This window comes from Xyrauchen texanus, chromosome 7, assembly GCF_025860055.1.
Source record: "Xyrauchen texanus isolate HMW12.3.18 chromosome 7, RBS_HiC_50CHRs, whole genome shotgun sequence".
Taxonomy (NCBI): domain Eukaryota; kingdom Metazoa; phylum Chordata; class Actinopteri; order Cypriniformes; family Catostomidae; genus Xyrauchen; species Xyrauchen texanus.
This window is the reverse complement of record NC_068282.1, coordinates 30,558,022-30,578,861: the sequence shown is the minus strand read 5'-3', so window position 1 is coordinate 30,578,861 and position 20,840 is coordinate 30,558,022. Positions and strand designations below refer to the sequence as shown.

Here is a 20,840-nt window from a genome sequence, read left to right as displayed (position 1 = left end):
CCCTCACGTGAGTGCACATCACAAAGATGTAAGGAAGCAAACATTTGTACTTAAAAAGTATATAAGTATTGTTTTGTTTCTAAAAATAATAGATATTTTGCATTCAGAAGAACTTTATTTGTCGACTGGAGTCCTGTGGATAATTTTGATGCACCCTAAATATGCATTGTGGACCTTCAAAAAATGGAGTACATTTGCTTTCATTGCTTAGTGGAGGAGGCCTGAAATGAAATTCTAAAAGTATTAAATTCTAATTTGATGAAGAAAGAAACTCAGATACATCTTGGTTGGCCTGAGGAAATTATAAGCAAATTTGAACTTTAATGCGTGATCTGACAATCTGACTTTAGTTGCCATTTATTTGCATTGTTGAGGGATTCTGTGGAAATTCTGAAGGCCTGAGGGGGTGGAGCTCAGACTCACGTGTTGCTTGGCTTTGGGCATGTGATTTGTGAAACACTTGTCGCTTGTAACCATCAAGAAAAAAATTCTGGATAAACTTTTAGTTTTTCTCTATTTGTTTGTAGATTAATTAAGAGTGTAAAGCGATTACAAATACATAGGCAAAAAGGTGTTGAGAATGAAAGGATGAAAAATATTTATTTATTTATTTGGCATTCTTAGGCCAGCAGAGATGGCTTTGCTGGCCTTTAGAATTCTCCACTGAGAAAGAGAGAGAATGATTTGATGAATAAAGAACAATTAATTTTTGCAGGTGTCTTGAAAGAAAATTAGACCAAAAAACTATTTTTCACAAGTAACAGTAGAATCATTGTAAATAACATAGCAAACCTTTAGCAAGCTCTCAATGATTTACATTGGAGAAAATCATACAGTGTTTGTTATAAGAGAAACAGCTGTTTTTCATATTTAATTTTTTTTCTGCACTTGAAGCAGTTAATAACAGAAAATTTAAATCAAGGAAGTTGTCCTTGTCGCCATAGTTTCTAAATTATTCTTTAAGATTCTTGAAGGCTGTCTTGTCTTTGTCCAAAGTGAAGCTCTTACGGCTTCTCCACCGTAGGAGCTTGAGGAAATTGAGACTGGCATTGAAAACCTTGTCATGTTCAAAAACCATCTTGTAGAAGGTTTCAATGGGAAGGTCACCATTTGGATCAGCATATTTCAGGGTGGTCATGGGAGTGTACAGTGTGTTAGTCTGATGGCGAAATGGTGGGTTCTCCATGTTAATGATTTTGAATGTGTGCTGGTTATGGAAGAAAAACAAATAATAGACTGTTAGTAATTATAAAAGACAAAGCTAAAGATTAAGCATTATAAAGATAGTTTTGTGAAAGTCATTGAATAGATAGCTGGATGAAATTTCTATGGTTTTTGAAAGTTTTTACAAAAATTCTAAACTAGCCACACTTGACTCGAATTTGTTGCTTGTTATATTCACATGCAAATTAGCTGTTGATTCACCACAAATATTTGCCAGAAGTTGCTGGTAGTGGTGAACCTCTGGCAAATCTTTGGCAACAATGGACAATTTGCTGCAAGTTTGCCGCATAGCTCATTTGCATGTGAAAATGATCATTGGCGAATTTGCTGTAATTTGTGGCAAAGTTGCCATGAACTCTTGATTTTCGTAATGGGTATGGTGCAAGTACCTCTGCTACATCCTCTGGTGTTTGTCCAAGAGTCTCAAATATCTGTCTGTAATTTTTCAAGTAGATGTTGGTGAACATGTCTGCAGTCACTTTATCAGCTGCAGAGAGGTCTATCTTCAAGCCTTCCTCATACACTTTACGTTCAAACTCTGTGACAACTGGTCCAGGTTCAATGAGGCTTATACTGCACAGATGCAAATAAAATAGGCCCAAAAAAAAGGGTTAAAGTGTGCATGTGAAGATTCTAAAAACATCACAGAGAATTCTTAAAATAAATTTGCAGCAAATTTTCTGCTTGTTATTTTCACATGCAAATGAGCATGTGATTCGCTGCAAATGTTTGCCAGAAGTTTGCAACTCTTCACTGGTAGTGGTGAACCTCTGGCAAACCTTTGGCAACATATAAATTGCCACTAGTTTTCTGAAAAACTAATTTGCATGTGAAAATTATCTGTGGCAAATTTGCAGCGAACTCTCAATTTTTGGAAGGGACTTCAGCAGTATTTAAGTTGTGTAATGTCCACTGAGTCTAGATTCATGTTGAAGTCCATTCTAATGCTAGCTTTAGCTGTAGTGCCCACAAATGATCTGGAATGAGAAAAGCTTTACAAAATGCATATTGGCATGAGTTTTCACCACAAGCCAGCTGGTGTTTTCAGAGTTTGGCATATTGAGCATTGATGGAACAAAAGTATCTGATTGTGCCATTGTTTGTTCACATAATCATGCAAAACAGAAGAGAATGTTGAGTATGTTTCCAACTCAATTTCAGACTCTATGTCTCATAGATACATCACCCAACTAAACCTCAAGCCAAATAAAACAACGTAATTCAATGTAAAATCAGTACTTGAAGCGGGTTGGTACGCCATACCGGGAAATGATGCAAAAATTACGTTGCACGCGGCAACTATTCTTTCACGCTGGTACGGTGTCAAGCTCCCACAAAACAACCAGGGGAACCCTATGAAGGAAGTAAAATCTCTCAAACCGCTAAACAGCTTTATAAACAGCAATAACGAGGTAAAGAGACACTGTGCCATGCATTAAAATCAATTACAAAGCTTTTTAAAATACACATAATTTTCCTTACTAAAATGCATGATGTTTATGTAGTAACTGACAGAATGCTAGTTTAACATTAAATCTATTAGGTAGAATCTAATAGACAAATACTATAGTTTTTTTTATTTGAAAATGCTAATCATTGTAATAAGAAGCGTTTCATGGTCTTATGTGGTTATGGTGTTATTGTTATAAATGCCACAGTTAAACAATTAAATAACTATGATAATTTTTTATAAGGCAAGTAAAATTAAGAATGGGGGTTTAAGGTGTTGACCTTCATGACTTATAGACAAACTATGGGCAAAGTTTTCCTTCTGTTCTAATAAATGTTAAAAAAAAATTGCAAGTTGGCTGAATGTTGGCCATGTTTGCCTTCATACATTTCAAGTGATGACTTACTGCAAATTATTAAAAACCTGATGAAAGTAAACCAATATTTAAAGAGGAACAATCATTTATACTAAGCACAGTCCCAAATAGGTAAAATGGTCTAATCATAGGTACGGTCAGAATATTAACAGTAGCCCTATAGAAATAAGGCTTCATTTAAATTAGTTGTTTAATTTCACATAGCAGTACTAAACTATCAAATTCAAAATTTTCCAGATGCTTAGATTATCAAAAATAACTCCAAGATATCCAATGTAAACATGAAATGCAACCAACCAATTTTGAACGTGTGGATGACTGTACCTCAGCCACCACAGAAGACCATATTTGGATAAGGAAAACAACCATATTGTATGTGTGTTTACCCAGGTTAGTTAAGCACAAAAAATAAATAATTATTTACATTGTAGAGTTTGATTAGGTTATACTGCAGTGTTACAAATTAAATATATAATTATTATCATAATGCATACACGTGTGTATGGTTGATTCATTCCAGGTTACCAAAGTTGTGTAACCTACAGGGAAACTGTTCCCTACTGCTGCAGGTATACAACTGCAGATACTCCAACCAGACAAATTACATTCTATGAAAAACATTATGACTAAGTAATGAGTTACAATATGTGGACAATTTAACTATGGAATTAAACAAATACTAAGCTTGTCAGTTAATTCGTTTTTCATGTTCTGTTGTTCAATATCATGAAATGAATATGCTCATTTCCATGCTCATTAAATGAGCACAATCACTTACTTTAGATTGAATCTCAGAGCTTGAACTGCCAGACTCTCACAGAAACCTTCAACAGCAAACTTGGAAGCAGCATAAATGTCATTAAACAATATACCTATGTAAATGAACATGACAGTGATTAAAGAATAGTCAAATTCTGTCATTGCAATGAATCCATAATTTATTTATTATTTTTTTAATTATGATGAGCCAAAATGTTATCAGAAACCTCATAAACTCAAACTGCCATTTATTTTAGTCCTTTTTTGTGAGGCTCACCCTGAATCCCCATGACACTGCTGATGACCACTATGTGACCACTTTTTCTCTTCTTCATATCAGGCAGAACCTCCTTCAGCAGTCGAATAAGCCCAAAGAAATTGGTGTCCATGACAGTTTTCATCTCATCAATGGACTGGCACTCAATGGGGCCGATCAGTCCCATTCCTGCATTACTGACTGAGAGAAACAGAGAATAGAAGGGTAAGAAAATGTATAGTGAATCACAGAGAGTAAATTGAGCAAATCAAAAACAACTTAGAAGTATTCACAGGTGTTAATGCCACGGTAGACAAGCAGGAAGGAGAACCCAAATGCAGGAATGAGTGAAACAAATTATTTTATTAAACAAAAGAAAAAACAAAGATGAAACACAAAACTCTCACATGGGAGAAAACTTGTAAGAAAAAAAAAAAACAGAACAAAACACGATAACAAACTGAATAAATGATAAAGAAGATAACTAACCAGACAGAGGGGTAACACACAAACGCAGGTCAACAGACATGGGAAAAAAACGATCCGACAAACACAAGGAAAAAGGAGCTCAATATCCTTCTCCTATAAGCGATGGTAAGTGAGGCTGCAGTACCCACCGTCGGAGAGGTGGCATTACTGTCCTTGGGTTGGGATAAAGAGGGAGAGTCTTCCGAGACACAGGCTGAGATAAAATAATCCCACTTTAAAGCCAAAACTCCCCTCTTCCCCCCAACAGAAATACAGGACTTGATGGGCTCTACCAGAAAGAGGTCAATGAGGCATTCCTGGTTGAAGCCCAAATCCAAGGCCAACGCTTGAAAATCCAGAGAATACACTGGTTCCCCTGACGGAGAACAAAGAGCTTTTCGGTTTTTGCAGCTCTTTGATGAATGGGAAAAAACTCAGAAAAGCATTTTTTGTGGACGTTTCTTTGTGTACAGGGGCATTGTCATGATGGAACAGGAAAGCTATGCCCTATTCGACTAAAAATGTTTATCTAAGCATAAGCAGGGCTGTATGCTTGACTTAAAGCACCAGCTAGGCATGGCCCTGCTAAAAAACAACATGGGTGGTCTCCAGCATATGTTGTGTTTTGAATGCTGGTCCCCAACGTGGGATGCTGGTGTGTTGGTGTTCCAAAAAGGCTTTTTTGACTAGCTTAAATAGCAAAACTTCCTTGGTTAACCAGAAAAACCACACTAGTCGACCAGTGGTATGTGGATATGTGGTTAAGTGGTTATGCTTAACCAGCTAAGTTACACAAATTTAACCAGCAATAACCAACATAAACAGCATAGACTAGCATGGTAATTGCATTTGGTATTGCCTAATTTTTTAGACACTAGTGTCAAGTTAAAGGAATGTAAAAACATTTATTGATGCATTCTGTTTTATTCATTGTTCTGCGTCTATCTTTTTTTGTGCAGGTTTCACAAAGATTCGACTTCTTGAAGATGTTCAGATCACAAAGAGGACTTCATGTGGCATTGTTACACATGATTCTATATTGTTCTTCACCCAGTAAAGTTTCAGCGCTTGATAAACGTAAGCCAAGGTTTTTCCCTTTTCCTCTGGTGTGCTAAGGAGGAGCTATGCTTTAGTAAATTATGAATGTTTTTTGTTACAAAATTGTAACAGATGTTGCTTACTATGCTTCAATAAAATACAGCATATTGCAAGAAATGTACTTGCTTGGAGCAGAAATTATATTAAGAGTGAGCGGTTTCGGGTTTGAGTTCAGTTCAGGCTGATGGTACATGCCTGGTGGGGTCACACGTTCTCGGGTATGAGCTGCGTTTGGGACACATTCAGGCTTCATCTTAAGGCCCATGCAGACCTGTACAGTCTACCCAATTTGTAATGGCAACCCTCAGCAGGAGAATGCACCATGTCACAAAGCACTTTATCTCAAAAGCTGGTTCCACCAACACGGAATTCATTGAAAACATTGAAACACTGAAAACATTGATCTCAGTCGAATAGAGAACCTTGGACATGTGGTGGAATGGGAGATCTGCTGTTTTCATTTGCAGACAACATTCAGTAGCAGTTGTGTGATGTTATCCTGTCAACATTGAAGAAGATTCTGTAATTTTTGAGCACCTTTTCCACCATTGGGTCCAAACTCTTTTCATTCGAAGGTCGTTGGCATTTTTACAGTTTATTTTATCACTTTGGTGCTGCAAAATCAGGATTAGAATGGACTAACTGAGAAAGTGACCAATCATGAGTCACCACATCACATTCCACCAGCACGGTTCAGTACAGGTAGCTAACGAACCGTGCTGAAGTGGAAATGCTACTGGAATCATCATTCAATGTGCTAGAAACTTTCAGCCCAATGGTGGAGCGCTTCTTGTTGCATAAATGCCACAAAAAAAATCACAGTTTGGGGGCCAAATGTCCTACCCATTATTAGTATTACCTAAAAAAGTGACACGTGAGTGTAAATATATTTTATTTTAATTTTTTTTTGGCATGGAGACAATAGTTTTCAGTGCACTGAGATTGAAAAAAGGGAAGATTATAAAACATTATTGTTTTTATGTGAGAAGTACCATTGGAGCATGAAAAGCAAGCATTGCTCTTACTGAGAATGTCAACCCTACGCATAGGCAGACTGTCCACGCAGGCTGTGATCGACTTCTCATCACAAACATCGAGCTGCTTGATCTCCAATGTGCGACCCAAAGTACGACCTGCTGCCTCCACCAGAGCTTCTCCTCTTGCCAGGTTCCTCATGGTGGCATACACTGCCGAGACAGAACATAAAATCTGCAAAAATTGCAAAGATATTTGGGCTCTCTCAGATTACCACACTGGCATAACCCTAGAGAACATTTATTCACCACTTCAAATAAATATTTCATGAGTATGTTCATGCAAGGTCTTGTCACTTTGAACAAGCTTCTCTCATGCATTAATGAATGTGCAACAGACATCAAGATTAAGACTGAAATATGACTTAAACTTTGGGCTGTCATATGCCTACAGATGACTTGGAATATGAAACATGAGTCGCATGGACTACTTGTATAATACTTCTGTGTCCTACTTGTATGATGCTTTCAAGTGACTCACTTTATTGCTTTAAAAGGATATTTCATCCAAAAATGAATATTATCTCATAATTTACTCACCCTCATGCCATCCCAGATGGGATTAACTTTCTTCCTTTTAAACATTTTTAGAAGAATGTCTCAGATCTATATGTCCATGCAATGCAAGTGAATGGCGATGAGGCATTTGAAGCCCCAAAAAGGAGATACAGTCAGCATCAACGTAATCCATAACACTCCAGTGGTTTAATCAATGTCTTCTGAAGATATCCAGTTGCTATTGGTTGAGAACTGATACAACTCATATTTCACTGTACACCTTGCCATTGCAATCTCTAGATATGATCATGATTGATCTTGAAATCATGATTGCCAAAAAGACTGCTGCCAAGATGTACAGTAAAAAAGGAGTTACATTTTGGTCTGTTCTTGCTCAAAACCAACTGGATCGCTTCAGACGGCATTGATTAAACCACTGGGGTCTGATGATTATGTTTGCAACTTAATCTGCTTTTTGGAGCTTCAAAGGCCGGATGACCATTTACTTGCATTGTATGTACTGTACATAGAGAGCAGAGATATTTTTCTAAAAATATGTGTCTGTGTTCAGCAGAAGAAAGAAAGTCATCCACATCTTAGATGGCATGAGGGTAAATTATAAGAGAACTTTCATTTTTGGATTACCAACACTTTAAAGAAAATCATAAGGGTTTGGAATGTTATGAAGGTGAGTGAATAGACAGAATTTCCATTTTGGGGAAATCTATTCCATATAAGTTCCTCAAATATCTTATTGTGTACTCATCAAACTTTAATATGTAAGTGTCTCAAAACCTTTCCCTTATGATGGGTTTACTGGAAGAACCGTCTCAATATAAAATGGTATCTAGGTTCTTCATATGGTTCAATCAGTGTCACAATCTGAACCCCAAATGGTGCCTCAAGTATATTTAAATTTTTGAAGTTAACTTTTAAGTTATTTCAAGTAGCAGTAGTCACTGATTATTTAATGACTAATGGATTAAAGCTACTTATGTACTTTACAGTACCTTACAGTTCAACCATGCAACAAGTTATATCAACCTGATCTAACCCTTTAGTTTTGTTGATGTAACCTAGTTCAATCAGGTTGATTTATTCGTGTTCAATAATATGTTTTACTTGAATAAAACCAGTTATTTTAGATTAAGCACATTTTAAGGTCAACATTTCAACAACTTGCCACAAATTTGCAGCAATTAGCCACTCATTATTTTCACTTGCAAGTGAGCATGTGATTCGCCCCAAATGTTTGCAAAAAGTTTGCAGCTCTTCACTGGTAGTGGTGAACCTGCAGCAAACCTTTGGCAAAAATTGACAGTCTACTGCAAAGCTATGAAAATAATGCTGTGAAAATAATCAGTGGCAAATTTGCGGAAAGTTTGTGGCAAATTTGTCATGAACTCTCGATTTTTGTAAGGGTTTTCAATGTACAAGCAAAGCTAATTTATTTATGAGAATCCACAACTAAGAATATTTGTATGCATTTTTTTAATGCATCCCACATCTTCAATTGAAATTAACCACACTCACAACTATACTAAGGTAGCTATGCGGTTTACCTCCATTTACTGTCCTTACCCATGAATCTCTTCTTCTCATCTTTGGCAAAACGAACAGCAAGTGCCAGTCCAATGCCAGAAGAACAACCAGTGATCAGTACAACCTTCTGATTCATGGCAGCAATGAAAATTTTTTCTCTAAACACGCGGCAAGACAGAGAGAGTCAAAGTGAGCTGGGAAGAGGTAGGGAGAAGATAAAGAGACTAAGTGAGTTGGAGCTTGAAAGATGAGCTAAGACACATTTTAAATCCACCTCATACAGACTCAGCAGAATGGCCCATGTGTCATTTTAATCTACAGCCCTACTCACATGTATTGCAGATTGATTATTTTAAGCAACACAATGATTGCCAAGACACAAGTCCTGAACACAACTGTGATGTAATCTGTTTAAACTCAAAATACTTTATAAATATCATATGAAGTATTTTACCTGCTTGTGTTGCTCCAAGAAACTATGCATATATTTTACATTCTTGATAAACCACTGTCCTTCATGCCCACTTCAACAAACACAAAATAACTTACTATTATTTTAATAAGCACGGTTTTATTATGTAATGTAAATCAGCATAATTATAGACATACATTTTAAACCATTTCTAGTAACTACAATATATGCTTCGATAACATTTCAATTTGTGAGGCATAATACATACAGTACATGTGAACAGTTTTTCATAATCACATGGCACTAATCTAAAATATTGAAGACAGATCAATGTTTTTCATTTTATCAAGTTCAACATTATTCTTTGCTTAAACATATTCTTTTTAATATTCATAAAAAAATTATGATGCCAATGCATTTGGAAACATCATTGGTATATAGAAGTAATCCTAAGAAGTATATAAAAAGAAATAGAAAATAGTTTACATTTATAACAAGGCAAAGCACTCTATTTGAAAGTCATTAAGAGTAGAAAAATACAGTTCATAGAGGCTTAACATGCAACAGTATTGCATACTGTGTTCTCATCTGCATTCATTTCAGATAGCACCACTCTCCACCCATCAAACACAAGAACACAGATGAGTATTGGAAGCTACTGTATGCAAATGGACAAAAATGTGTAATAGTATGTGTTTGGAATGTGCATTTAGAAACGAGCACGGATGCGATCCAGTGGGTCTGTATCCCACATCTTGGAATCCCAGGCCTGGAACCAGCCAGTGAAGGTTGGGGGCTCAAAGCCCTGCTTTATAGTGATGATCGGGGTGCCACGACGGCCAGAAGGATCAGACTCCAAATATTCTTTGGCTGATGGAAAGAAACATTTAATTTAATTTAATTTAATTTAATTAATAATAAGGAATTCCACATTCAATGATAATGTTTAACCACATTACTTATCCTGCATAATGAGTAAACAGGGATTGCTCCAGTTGAGAGATATACATTGCTTTTTGTACTTTAGAATAGATAACTGAATTATCCTAACATTATAAATTATATTTATAATGGTATGAGGGAATACTCTGTTGGTTAGTGCTTCAGTGTATTAACTTACCTATTTTAGCTGATCCAGTCCGCTCTACTTCATTTGCTTCATTACCAATCCAAAGAAAGATCTATGGAGAAAAGATTCAGGGAATCTCATTTTCAGCAGCTGCAATAACTGAACTTGGTTGAACAGTATGTATGTACTTGTATAATGTCCAATAAACATTATGTACATGCTAAAACAGTGTATAAAATATCATGCCATTTTAAAGTCAACTCTTTAATTTTTTTTCTTGCATGTTCCTGTTCTCAGCTCATCTCTGCAAATGTTTTCAAATAAAATATTTTTTCCAAATATATGAAATAACTTAATGTATCAAGTTATGTAGATATACTGTAGAACTTGTTCTGACATCGAAACAACTTTCCATTTCAGCTGAAGTCACAAATCCTTCTTACTTATTTAACCCCTTCTATCCAACCACTTGATTCAAATCAGGTATGTAACATCACTTTTCCAGATCCATTTCAATCTCATTGGATAAAATCGAGCTTCGTCTTACATTTTTCCTCATATTTTTTTTTCATAGTGTTGTGAATGGTATTTCATGTTCAATTTTTCTAACCTGCTCCCAAGTATCCAGAAGCATGACATCATCAGTGGCCAAATCAGACTGGGTGAACTCTCCAGGCACTTCCTCAGCCTGAGATGAAAAGGGTAAAGTAAAGTATATGCATTCATTTAAAAAATAAATCAGTTTCAAATAAAATGAAAACCCATCTAGGTGAACTCACAACCAGACGTCCACTCTTGTTGGAGCAGCCAAACAGACGAGGAGGTTTAACTGTCTTCTGCAGACTTTTGGAGGTCTGATAATCCTTCTTTCCACCCAGAGCAGACCAAAACCCAGCTGAGAAGAGCAAGATGAGATGAAAGAGAGAGAAAGAGAGAAAAGGAAACATAGGAGAGGGAAGTAAAAAGAGGGAATTTTCCTATGTCATGAAAAAACATTGGGTTGTGAAAATTGAAGTGACATTTTTGTAATAACAAAACTGATAAATAACAGGGAATTTAGGGATGTAAGGGATAGTTGTTATTCAGTTAACTGTTCGACGGGTCTGTACAGTACTTTAATACCAAAATCAATTAGTCTAAATGTGCAATAGAGGTCTTCAACCCGATCCAAGCCCGACAGTACAAGACAAACTGTCGGGTTTCAGGCCAGGTTCAGCTCAGTTTTTCATGTATAGGGCAATTAAAGGTTGTTAACAGATGTTTTTACGTGCATCTGCGCTGTTTTTCTGATTGTTTTTCAGCAACTTGCACACGACAGCTGCATTTTTTTACACACCGTGCCAAGTAAAAAAATTGGTTTGTCAGCTTATACTGTAGCTCACTGTGGCCTTTATTACCTGCTATTTCTAGTGTTTGATGCATATACAGTGCAATAAATATTCTTTAATCCCAAGTAACCAAATGATTAATAATTAATTAATCATTGAACTCTCGTGGTTAATCGAATATTACAAAGGATCACCATGAACATTACAATGACTGAACATTTCTAAAACAGCAGGCACCAACCTGGTTCTTTGCCCTCTAAAATTTCAGTGGCACTTCCTCCAAGGAAGCTGCAGACGTATTTTGCAGCAGCCATTTCTTCCTCGGATGCACCTGTTCCTCTCCACAGAAACATGCCGTCAGGACACTTCAGCACAAACACATCATTAGTGTTCAGTTTAGCTGCAGAGGTTTCCACCTAGTTAAGGAGAGAGAGAGAAAGAGAGAGAACGAGTCAGAGATCATTTCCTGTTGGTCATTTCTAAGTTCATGTACAGTGTGTGTTGTGGAGTGACTTAAGTTATCACTGACCTCCACAGCGCGTGTTGCACGGGTGGAGCTCTGGCGGATGTGGAAGAGGCGTATGCTACCAGTCCGACTCTGACCACCTTTACGTGATGTCCCACCCAAGTGGATGATCATGGGTTTCCCCTTAAACAGACTCATCAAATGGGGTGGTTCCTGGCCTTGAGTGACACGGACCTGCAGTGGGACATTACAGTGAGTTCCAAATCAAGTAGACCTTGACCACATTTATTTCATATCAAATGAACTTTTCTGTGTAGCAAATTAGACTAGACTACAGGAGATAGAAAATACAAGATCATTTGACCAAACACAGGAGGTGAGGGGTGTGTTTGTTAATACCTGGACAGGTGCACCGCCCATAGAATCATCCAGCTTGACTGTAAGAAAAGCTGAAGCAGCCAGTTCATCTTGAGTGCACTTAAGCCCCTGCCTAAAATAAAAAATAAGTTAATCTAGTTAAACCATTAAATGTTGACTATGATTAATTTGTTGATTAATATGTATCAACCTGTAATTGTCTTAGCTCACCAGGTGTAGATAATGTGTTGCTCTCTGCTTCCTTGGCGGTAGGTGTAGAGTATCAGGTAACAGTCTCCTCCATAGAACTGCCCATAGCTAGAAGGGTCCACAGGAACTCTATCCCCACCCTCCACACGCCACACCTTCAGAAGTCCAGTGCAAGAGACATAGAATCACAATGTGTTGCTGACGTTACAAGCAAAAGCATTGTGGACTTTCTATCCTATTTTTGTATCAGTGGCAACACAATAACAACATATCAACGGCATATTGCAATATATAAACATACATTGCAAATAACAAAATCTTACACAATATAAGCCCAATTAGAAGGAGTTCTAAAAACAACTGGTCCTTGATCCTTTTAGGATCAGTACTTTTACCTGGACCTTGCCAGAGCCATTGTCCAGCATACCATGCTGGGCTGCCATTGCTTTGTTGGAGTGCAGACTGGAGGCGTCAAAGGGAATCTGCTGAACATGTGCAATGCGACCAATGCTGTAGGCCTTTCCTGGACCTGTGGTCTGATCCTTATCCTTCCAGTTACTGAAGAACTGTTTAAACAGTGTGGTCTCACCTCCAGCTGGCATAACCTGGATCTGGTTACAGAAAGAATGATAGACAGACTAGTTAGGATTTGGCTTCCACTTGATTTACTTAATTAACAAGGTCACTAAGGATGGTTCCAAATCAGATTTCTGATGAGGTCAATACCTGTGTGTTTTGGGGGTATTTCTTGTCTTTGATAAACTGCTCAGCTATCTTCATGGCTGCCTTACGTTCATCTGTGTTAGCGTTCGCTCCTGAGGGGTTTATATACATGAGAGGTTCCATAAAGTAAAACAAAGTCATCTTCGCTCTGTATTTCACCTAGTGGCTTTAATTAATATACATACATTATAATACAAGGATGAAACCAAATATTTAACATTTGGAACATACCAAATGTTCAAAATTCTCCCTTTGAAAAACCCATATTGATTGACCACTTATCTGAATATTGAAGGGGCATGTCCACCTCATTGACTATGGTGGTTATGACCTGGATTTAACAAAGGACACCAAAATAAAATCACAGTTGAATGTGGACCATACCTTTCCAAAGAAAGATCTTGCTGTCCACTCCATTGTCCAGGATGTAGCACTCATCTGGAGTGAGCATTTCTTGTTTGAAAGGGCTGCTCTGGGCCACCAGAGATGTATTCATGGAGCCGGCAGAGTCAGACACCTAATCCACACACAAATACATATATTTATAAAACTCAATTCATTTTAATTTAAACAAAAATTTCGGTAACACTTTATTTTAGGGATCAGAAATACGACTGTAATTAATGACTAATAACTGGACTTGTAAGGGACTAGTTACAGACTTCTTTATAATTATAAGGTACCAGTATATAAGGTATAATATATAAGATATATAGCCTGTTTACATTTGCTGTTGTTTTTTCTAGCAATTAATGTATTAGGTTAAATGAAAGATACCAATAGCTAGCAAGGTGGAAAATATATCATTTATAGGTTCTCATTACAATTTGTGAATGTGCAGCTTATAAATATAAAATAAATACAGAAGGCTGAGATTTTTGTTGCTTAGTGTAAATAGCAACAAAAAGTGTTAGATGCTAATTGCACCCCTAATTAAATACTACCATACAGTTTAGGGGCATCACTGCAGCATGATTATTGTGTTTATTTGGAGTCTCAGAGGGAATTTTAACCCTAACCTTCCCTGCTTTGTTGAAATACTATATGCATTCTACATGTATTTTATACTTACAAGCCGCACATTCACACAGAGTATTGATATGTTTTGTTTTAAGCTAATAAATTCATTGTTATGACCAAAGCAAATGTAAAGGGGCTATAAAGCAAGAATAAGAAATAAGCCTTAAGAAATAATTATAATGCCAAACCAGTCCATAACTAGTCACTTACAAGTGTAATTATTAGTCATGGATTACTGTCTAATTTCTGATCCCTAAAATAATGTTATCAAAAGTTCATAGAGTACAGCAGAACACAGTGCTTGTGGTAGCTTTCAGATGTGTTTACAGTAGGCCTATAGTACATAATCAAACATACCATGTAGAGAGTGCCCTTTTTCTGATTAGCTCTGTCTGTCGTCTCATCGTCAGGACTTCCTGCTGGGATGTTGGGCTTGGGCCCAAGAACCTTAAAATAAACACAATAATGGTTTCCACCAATTTTATCCATGGGAGGAAAAAATGGAACCAATGTGTGCAACCACCGGTCAACCAATGTCACATAAAAAGACTATTACACAGAACATCATGAAAGAAGTCAAAATCCAAACAATCCTTCTTTGATTAAAAACCAAACAATATTTTAAATATGACAGTGTTTATGCAGAAAGTGAAAATAAACCTTTACTTAAAATTTGTTAACAATTTCCTCAAACGCACTACTACTAAATTTAATTCACTGTTGCATTTCTTCTTACTTTTGCCTGCAAGAGTTCAACTCGACGTATGCACAGAAACCATTTTTGTTTTCAGAAATTATTAAATCCTGATGCCATTGAGAAATTATAAAAACAAATTCTTCAATACAGTATGTGTTCTAAAAGACTAAATGCTGTTCAGATTAAGACACACAAGATAGCACACGTACGTCTCTGAAATGTCTGTTTCAGATTTTTTTTATCTGGAAAGCATCTAACATCTGCTAAACATCTTAAAAAGATCAGATTTACAATTATTCTATATCATAAATGTCTCAAAGACATTTGCTGAATGTCTCATTGGCATCCGAGACATATTTATTGACATCCGTATTATAGCAAACAACACAAAATAGACATCTTCCAGATGTAAACACACACATCAGGTAGATGTCTGGGTGTTGTACATGTGCTAACAGGGAATAGAGTATAACAGGTGTCTCGAGACACATTTTTAACAGATGATGTTCTATTTTACTTGACAAAAGAATGAAAAAATAAATGGTGGTGCTCCTGCACAAAAAAAGGCAAAAACCACAGCGATACGTAATGTAACGGTCAAAAACACCTGCAATGTTAGCTAAAGGATCTATTTCTAACTAATCTAACCCATAACAATTACTTACAGTATGTTGGTGTAACCTAATGTATTCAGGTAGATTTTTTCAGGTTAAATAATATTTTTGACTTTATTATAAAACAAACTTGTTGTTTTTAAGTAATTTTGATGTTTCCACACAAAGTAAATAATTTGTAGGTTACCTGAAATTTTTTTTTTTTTTTACAGTTTATACTGTGTTTTGATTAGTTTAGGTGATTTACACTAGCTGAAGCAATTCACCCAAGACTTTTGGGAAGAGGTGTGAAGAGAAGAGGTAGATGGCAAAATTGTAATACAGCCCAGAAACATTTTTGTACATCTACTCTGTGATGCTCTGACTTGAAGCACCTTCAGCCACTGGTTTACTTCTTTTTGATGTCTAAGAATAACTACTTTTTTAAATCATTTTTGTTTTGTTTTGCTGAAGCAAGTCCTTCTCATATATGCACAGCTTCTAAAAGTCTAGATGCTGCATGGCATAGTTGGATCACCACTAAGACAATGATTGTCACATCTCTGAACATACGCACAGGCCACCTTCAGTTCCCCTAAAATGACATGGCCACCAGCCCACCATGTATAGTATTTGTGTGTGTGTGTGTGTGTGTGTGTGTGTGTGTGTGTGTGTGTGTGTGTGTGTGTGTGTGTGTGTGTGTTTTTTTTTGTTTACTTGATTACAGATCTTATGTTATTCTCTGTGGCATGCCTCAACTGCCCCAACAATGTATGTCTTCACATCTTGCCATAACAGCAATACCAATGCAATGCTCATTCTTGCAACAAAATGGACTTCGAAACACAAAACAAAATTTTGGAAAGAGCCTGGTTACCTAGTCAATTGCAACACCTCCACCACCCCAACTCCACATTAATTTTAATAACTCTACGTTTAACTAACTTTAACTAATTAGCACTAGGTGGTAATTTAGGGCTCAAAAGCCAAATATTTACCTTTACCAATCTGTTTGCCTTTACCATTTGCACAGATTAGATGGAAATGTGAAATTGTGAAATGGCACTTCGTTTTTTGTCTTGTGGAAGAAGATAAGACTTACATTAAGGACAGCCTCTGGCTCAGAACCCTCCTCAACCATGAGCAGAGCAGCACGCCCATTTCGCTCATTATCACGGATGTCAATAGCCACCTGGGAGGCTTTCAAGCGCTCAAAACGGTTACACTCACTCCCACACCATTGGTAGATGTCCTAAAAAAATCAGAATTTTGATTGTGAGGTTGTGAATCTTTGATTTTACAAACAGAAAACACAAAAAAAATCCTCAAATCTATTAATAATTTCACACAATGTGGTTCTGACCTTTCCAAGATCAACGATGAAGCAGTCACCACGATTGAAGCTGACCCAGGACATATTCACCTCCGTGGCACGAATGGTCCTCCGTCCCTTAATGTGAAGTAGACGCTTCACATTCATATCATTGGTCACCACATGTTGGAACCCAGAGGCCACTCCACCTTGCTGTGTTATGGAGACAGAAAACTGACATTGAGCACAACAAAATACATAAAAATGTCTTGTTACTCTTACAGTAGCATCTGTGAATTTTCAAGAAAGAAAAATATTTGCAGATATAGATGCAATTTACTGTTATATTTTCAGCTGGATTAATTCTTTGCTGTTTTCCTGACACAAAATTTTCCTCTGCCATTTTTTTAATTATTAGATACATTTCAGTAAAAAACAAAATATCACAGCATTGCGGAAATTTGTTATGGAAAATAGTAGACGTTTGCACCACTTATTTGTATGCAGTAAATGGGACCATTCTAACCCCACTTGTGACATTGTCCGCTTCTCAGGTGTTTTCCCTAATTATGATTCTGGAAAACGATAGCAACTCTGATCCACTGCTATCCATTGGCATTAATTAACATTCAACTTAAGACTGTATAGATAAATTCTGAAATTTTACAAATGTATATTGATGTTGGCAAATGTAAAATTAAGCATATTACAAAAAATCTTGCAAAATTGTGAACTTTTTGTTACTGAATATGACAAAATTTAAAAAAAAAATTGTAACTCGCTTCATAAAGCATCTGGTACCCCATATGGGTTATTACCTTGTATTTAATTCCAGATTTAAAGAAACCGAGGAATTTGATGGACTCGTTGTTCTGAGCTTCACGGTACTGAACTGGTGCTCCACCCAGATGATCATCTAGCTGCATAGAAAAAATGGCAGCAGCTCCTCTTTCATCCTGAGAGCACTCATTACCTGCAGTTCAAACATATACAGAGAAGTGCAAATATCCACAATAGTGTGAAGGTGTGTCACTATATCAGTTTACATGTAAAAACAGTGCCATGTTGTTACAAAGGCAGTGAATATTTTAGACAGATTTTTGGCAATGAGCATAGATTTAAGGTATTAAATGAAACTAGTCCAACTCACCTAACCATATGTGGATGCTGTAGGAGGGAGCAGAAGTGGTGAAGAGGACAACATAGGCGTCTCCAGTGAAGAAGTTTCCATGAAGCTGTTTGGGGACAGGTTTCAGGTCCATCTTCTCTATCCTCCAAATCTGCAGACCAGGCTCCTTACCTGCATTCTGGAACTCCTTGTGGAAAACCATGATTCCTGGAATATATAGACATTAACACTTGGATGTCTTGTCTAAAAATTCTGTGGCTGATTTTCAGAGCAAGATATCACATGTTAACACTTAAAGTTACTAATAAAATAGAACAGAAACTATTAAACATGTCTTAAAAATCTATATGGTCTGTGCATGGTAATTTAATAAGTGAGTGATAAAACAAGGTCATAACAGAATTTAGAAAATAAAGCCCTGGAATAGAATATGGCCTTAACATTAATTGCTGATATTATAAATAACACAGAGATCAAAGTCAAAGGCAGCTTTATCAACCTTGCTGGCACATGTACATCACACAGACGTTTATTTGATGTGAGTGTTTACAACTGGAAGATGTATTTTTTACATTGTTTGTTCATCTGCAATACGTCTATAAGACTTATGTCAATAAGTATGTTTTGAATGTCAATAAGACATTAAACAGATGACTTCAAGACGTTTTTGATTTAGAATGCTTGTAAATCTGATCTTTTTAAGATGTTTAGCATGTTGATTAGACTGTGATGCTTTTCAGATGAAAAGATCTAAAATAGACATCTCATACACTCAACAACAAAACAAATGAGGTAGGTTTCTAAACATCAGTTTTATTCAAAACACAACCATTTATATTCAAATATATGACAAACAGGTGTGTGCACATGGTACAAAGTTAGTTTTAAAACAGTGAGAGTTATGCAATGAGTAACAGGAGCATTTAGAAAAGGATGCAAAACTGACCTGCTGTTCAATAGCAAACATATTGCATGCATTTTTAATACATTTAAAAACAGTAATGAATTCATGATCAGCCCTAGGCATTATGTTATTAACTCAGTTGAAGTATTTAGTGGGTGCACCCCAGCAGGGTGGAGCTGTCAACAAAAGAGTCATGCTGCATAAATTCTTCTGTGTGCAGACATGCATGCCCCAGTTATTTACCTGAGTTTATTAGGGCACATATGTGCATGAGAGTGAGTTGACAATCTTAATCACAGAATCATAGTAATACATTCATGTCCAATTTACCTTTAACTTCGAACGGTGACATGTTTTGAATGCATTGAATGAAATCAAAATCAAAATTGTTGACATGTGCAATTTAACTTGTATTTTTGCTAACTGCACTGTTACCAATAATACAATCTTAGTTACTTAGTCCAATAATACAATCCTACGTGATATGACGTTATAACATAGTAACTAGCCTATTGTATTTTGGTAGAAACTATGGTTACCAATGTCATTTTTGTAAGAGCCGCGCGTCAAGGGCAGGTTGGGCACGCCCACATATTAAACCAGGTACACGGAATTGTAAAGAACCCAATCATTTTAATAAGAATTATTAATATTCAGCCAGGATGCACATTTAGCAAACAACAGGTTAACTTAATTAGTAACACCGATCATTTAGACTATGTGAGATAACACATCTGGAATCCCGTGTTTTCTCGTGCAGAGCATAAACACAATCTGCAAAGCACAAATGAAAAATTACTATATATGCCTATTTTATTTTTTGTAAATAGCCTATTGATAAAAACTACGCAGAAGTATGGGCGCAAACTGCAGCTGGACTCCATGTCTAGAGTAATGTAGCAATATCCTTTTATTTAGTACTCTTTCGTTATTGTTCTGTAGCGGATCGGCGCGTATAAAGCCCAAAAGTATTTTCTACTGTCAAATATCTAATGAATATACCAAAAGTAACAGAAATAAGGTAGGCTAGTTGATGATACAGAAGTATAATATAATTTGTTCTGCGTATCTGTCTTACGCACACTCAAACAAATGAAGTACAACAATAAAGTAATTGCAGTTCAGCTTTCTTAGGCAATATCTTACCTTTCTGGACAACAAAATGCGCAGAAGACGATAAAGACAGATGTGCTTTTAGAAGCTACTCCTGGTATATTCCAGATTGTGCAGTTTCAGAAGTTTCAAAGGATGCAGCGGACTTTAAATGATCTGCCGTTTTTCAGGGGAGAGGCAGATGTGAGCCCTCAGCCAATTACAACAAGTTTATCTCCTCCCTCAGGCTCATCCCTAAAACCCACATTATGTAACTTTATGGCACAAAGTCATTACACTCCCCCAAACACAAACACAACGATTATTTATTCTTATATAGACAAAATGGTAACATACAATAAATACAATGAAATGCATTACAAAACTGCATGGTAAGTGCAGCAGGGTGTGGCTGTTCAAAAATTGCGTATGTGCTCTATAACATGATGCACAATTTACACAATATAGACGGAATGGAAGACCTATACTGTTCATGAAGGCCTACAATGCACACACGTAGACAAAATGTCTAACCCATTAAATGTCACATCATTTGTAAATAGATACAGGTATACATTTTAATTGATGCTGCAGACCAGGAGAAGTGTCCTAGTTTAATTACATGCTGAGCATTATTCTCTCATTGTAGGCTACATTAACTGGGCTCTTTATTAGGAAAACCTATAAACCTTCTTATTCATGTGATCATCTAATCAGCAATCGTGTGGCAATAGTGCAATGAATAAAATCATACAGATACGGGTCAGGAGCGTCAGTTAATGTTCACTTCAACCATCATGGGGGAAAATGTGATCTCAGTGAA

General features: G+C 36.5%; 2 protein-coding genes across 2 annotated transcripts; both read right to left on the bottom strand.

The window, feature by feature from the left end:
- Nucleotides 1-589: 589 nt before the first annotated feature.
- On the bottom strand, nt 590-8,914 carry zgc:109982 (uncharacterized protein LOC553564 homolog). Its single transcript, XM_052130105.1, has 6 exons — nt 8,745-8,914; nt 6,657-6,818; nt 4,087-4,266; nt 3,829-3,922; nt 1,614-1,797; nt 590-1,207 (listed from the first exon to the last, which is right to left on the bottom strand). The coding sequence occupies exons 1-6, from the start codon at nt 8,839-8,841 to the stop codon at nt 953-955; spliced, it is 972 nt and encodes a 323-aa protein (XP_051986065.1). The 5' UTR covers nt 8,842-8,914; the 3' UTR covers nt 590-952.
- A 342-nt stretch (nt 8,915-9,256) lies between these two features.
- Nucleotides 9,257-20,224, bottom strand: LOC127646441 (gelsolin-like). The gene is made up of 17 exons (XM_052130104.1): nt 20,072-20,224; nt 18,043-18,228; nt 17,711-17,865; nt 16,944-17,105; nt 16,683-16,832; nt 14,648-14,737; nt 13,655-13,787; nt 13,274-13,362; nt 12,943-13,158; nt 12,569-12,702; nt 12,380-12,470; nt 12,044-12,214; nt 11,756-11,930; nt 10,966-11,081; nt 10,797-10,874; nt 10,238-10,298; nt 9,257-9,987 (listed from the first exon to the last, which is right to left on the bottom strand). The coding sequence occupies exons 2-17, from the start codon at nt 18,221-18,223 to the stop codon at nt 9,827-9,829; spliced, it is 2,163 nt and encodes a 720-aa protein (XP_051986064.1). The 5' UTR covers nt 18,224-18,228; nt 20,072-20,224; the 3' UTR covers nt 9,257-9,826.
- Between the last annotated feature and the right edge of the window lie 616 nt (nt 20,225-20,840).

Bases quoted from the DNA above. Each gene is read 5' to 3' on its own strand.
- zgc:109982 (XM_052130105.1), bottom strand. From the start codon at position 8,841: ATGAATCAGAAGGTTGTACTGATCACTGGTTGTTCTTCTGGCATTGGA. The intron at 6,819-8,744 runs GTAAGGACAGTA...CTGTCTCGGCAG, and splicing joins TGAGAAGAAGAGATTCATGG to TGTATGCCACCATGAGGAAC. The intron at 1,798-3,828 runs GTAAGTGATTGT...GCATCTGTGCAG, and splicing joins GCTCTGAGATTCAATCTAAA to TATAAGCCTCATTGAACCTG.
- LOC127646441 (XM_052130104.1), bottom strand. From the start codon at position 18,223: ATGGTTTTCCACAAGGAGTTCCAGAATGCAGGTAAGGAGCCTGGTCTG. The intron at 17,106-17,710 runs GTAATAACCCAT...TCCATAACACAG, and splicing joins AATCTGGAATTAAATACAAG to CAAGGTGGAGTGGCCTCTGG. The intron at 10,875-10,965 runs GTGAGTTCACCT...TTTTCATCTCAG, and splicing joins ACAAGAGTGGACGTCTGGTT to GCTGAGGAAGTGCCTGGAGA.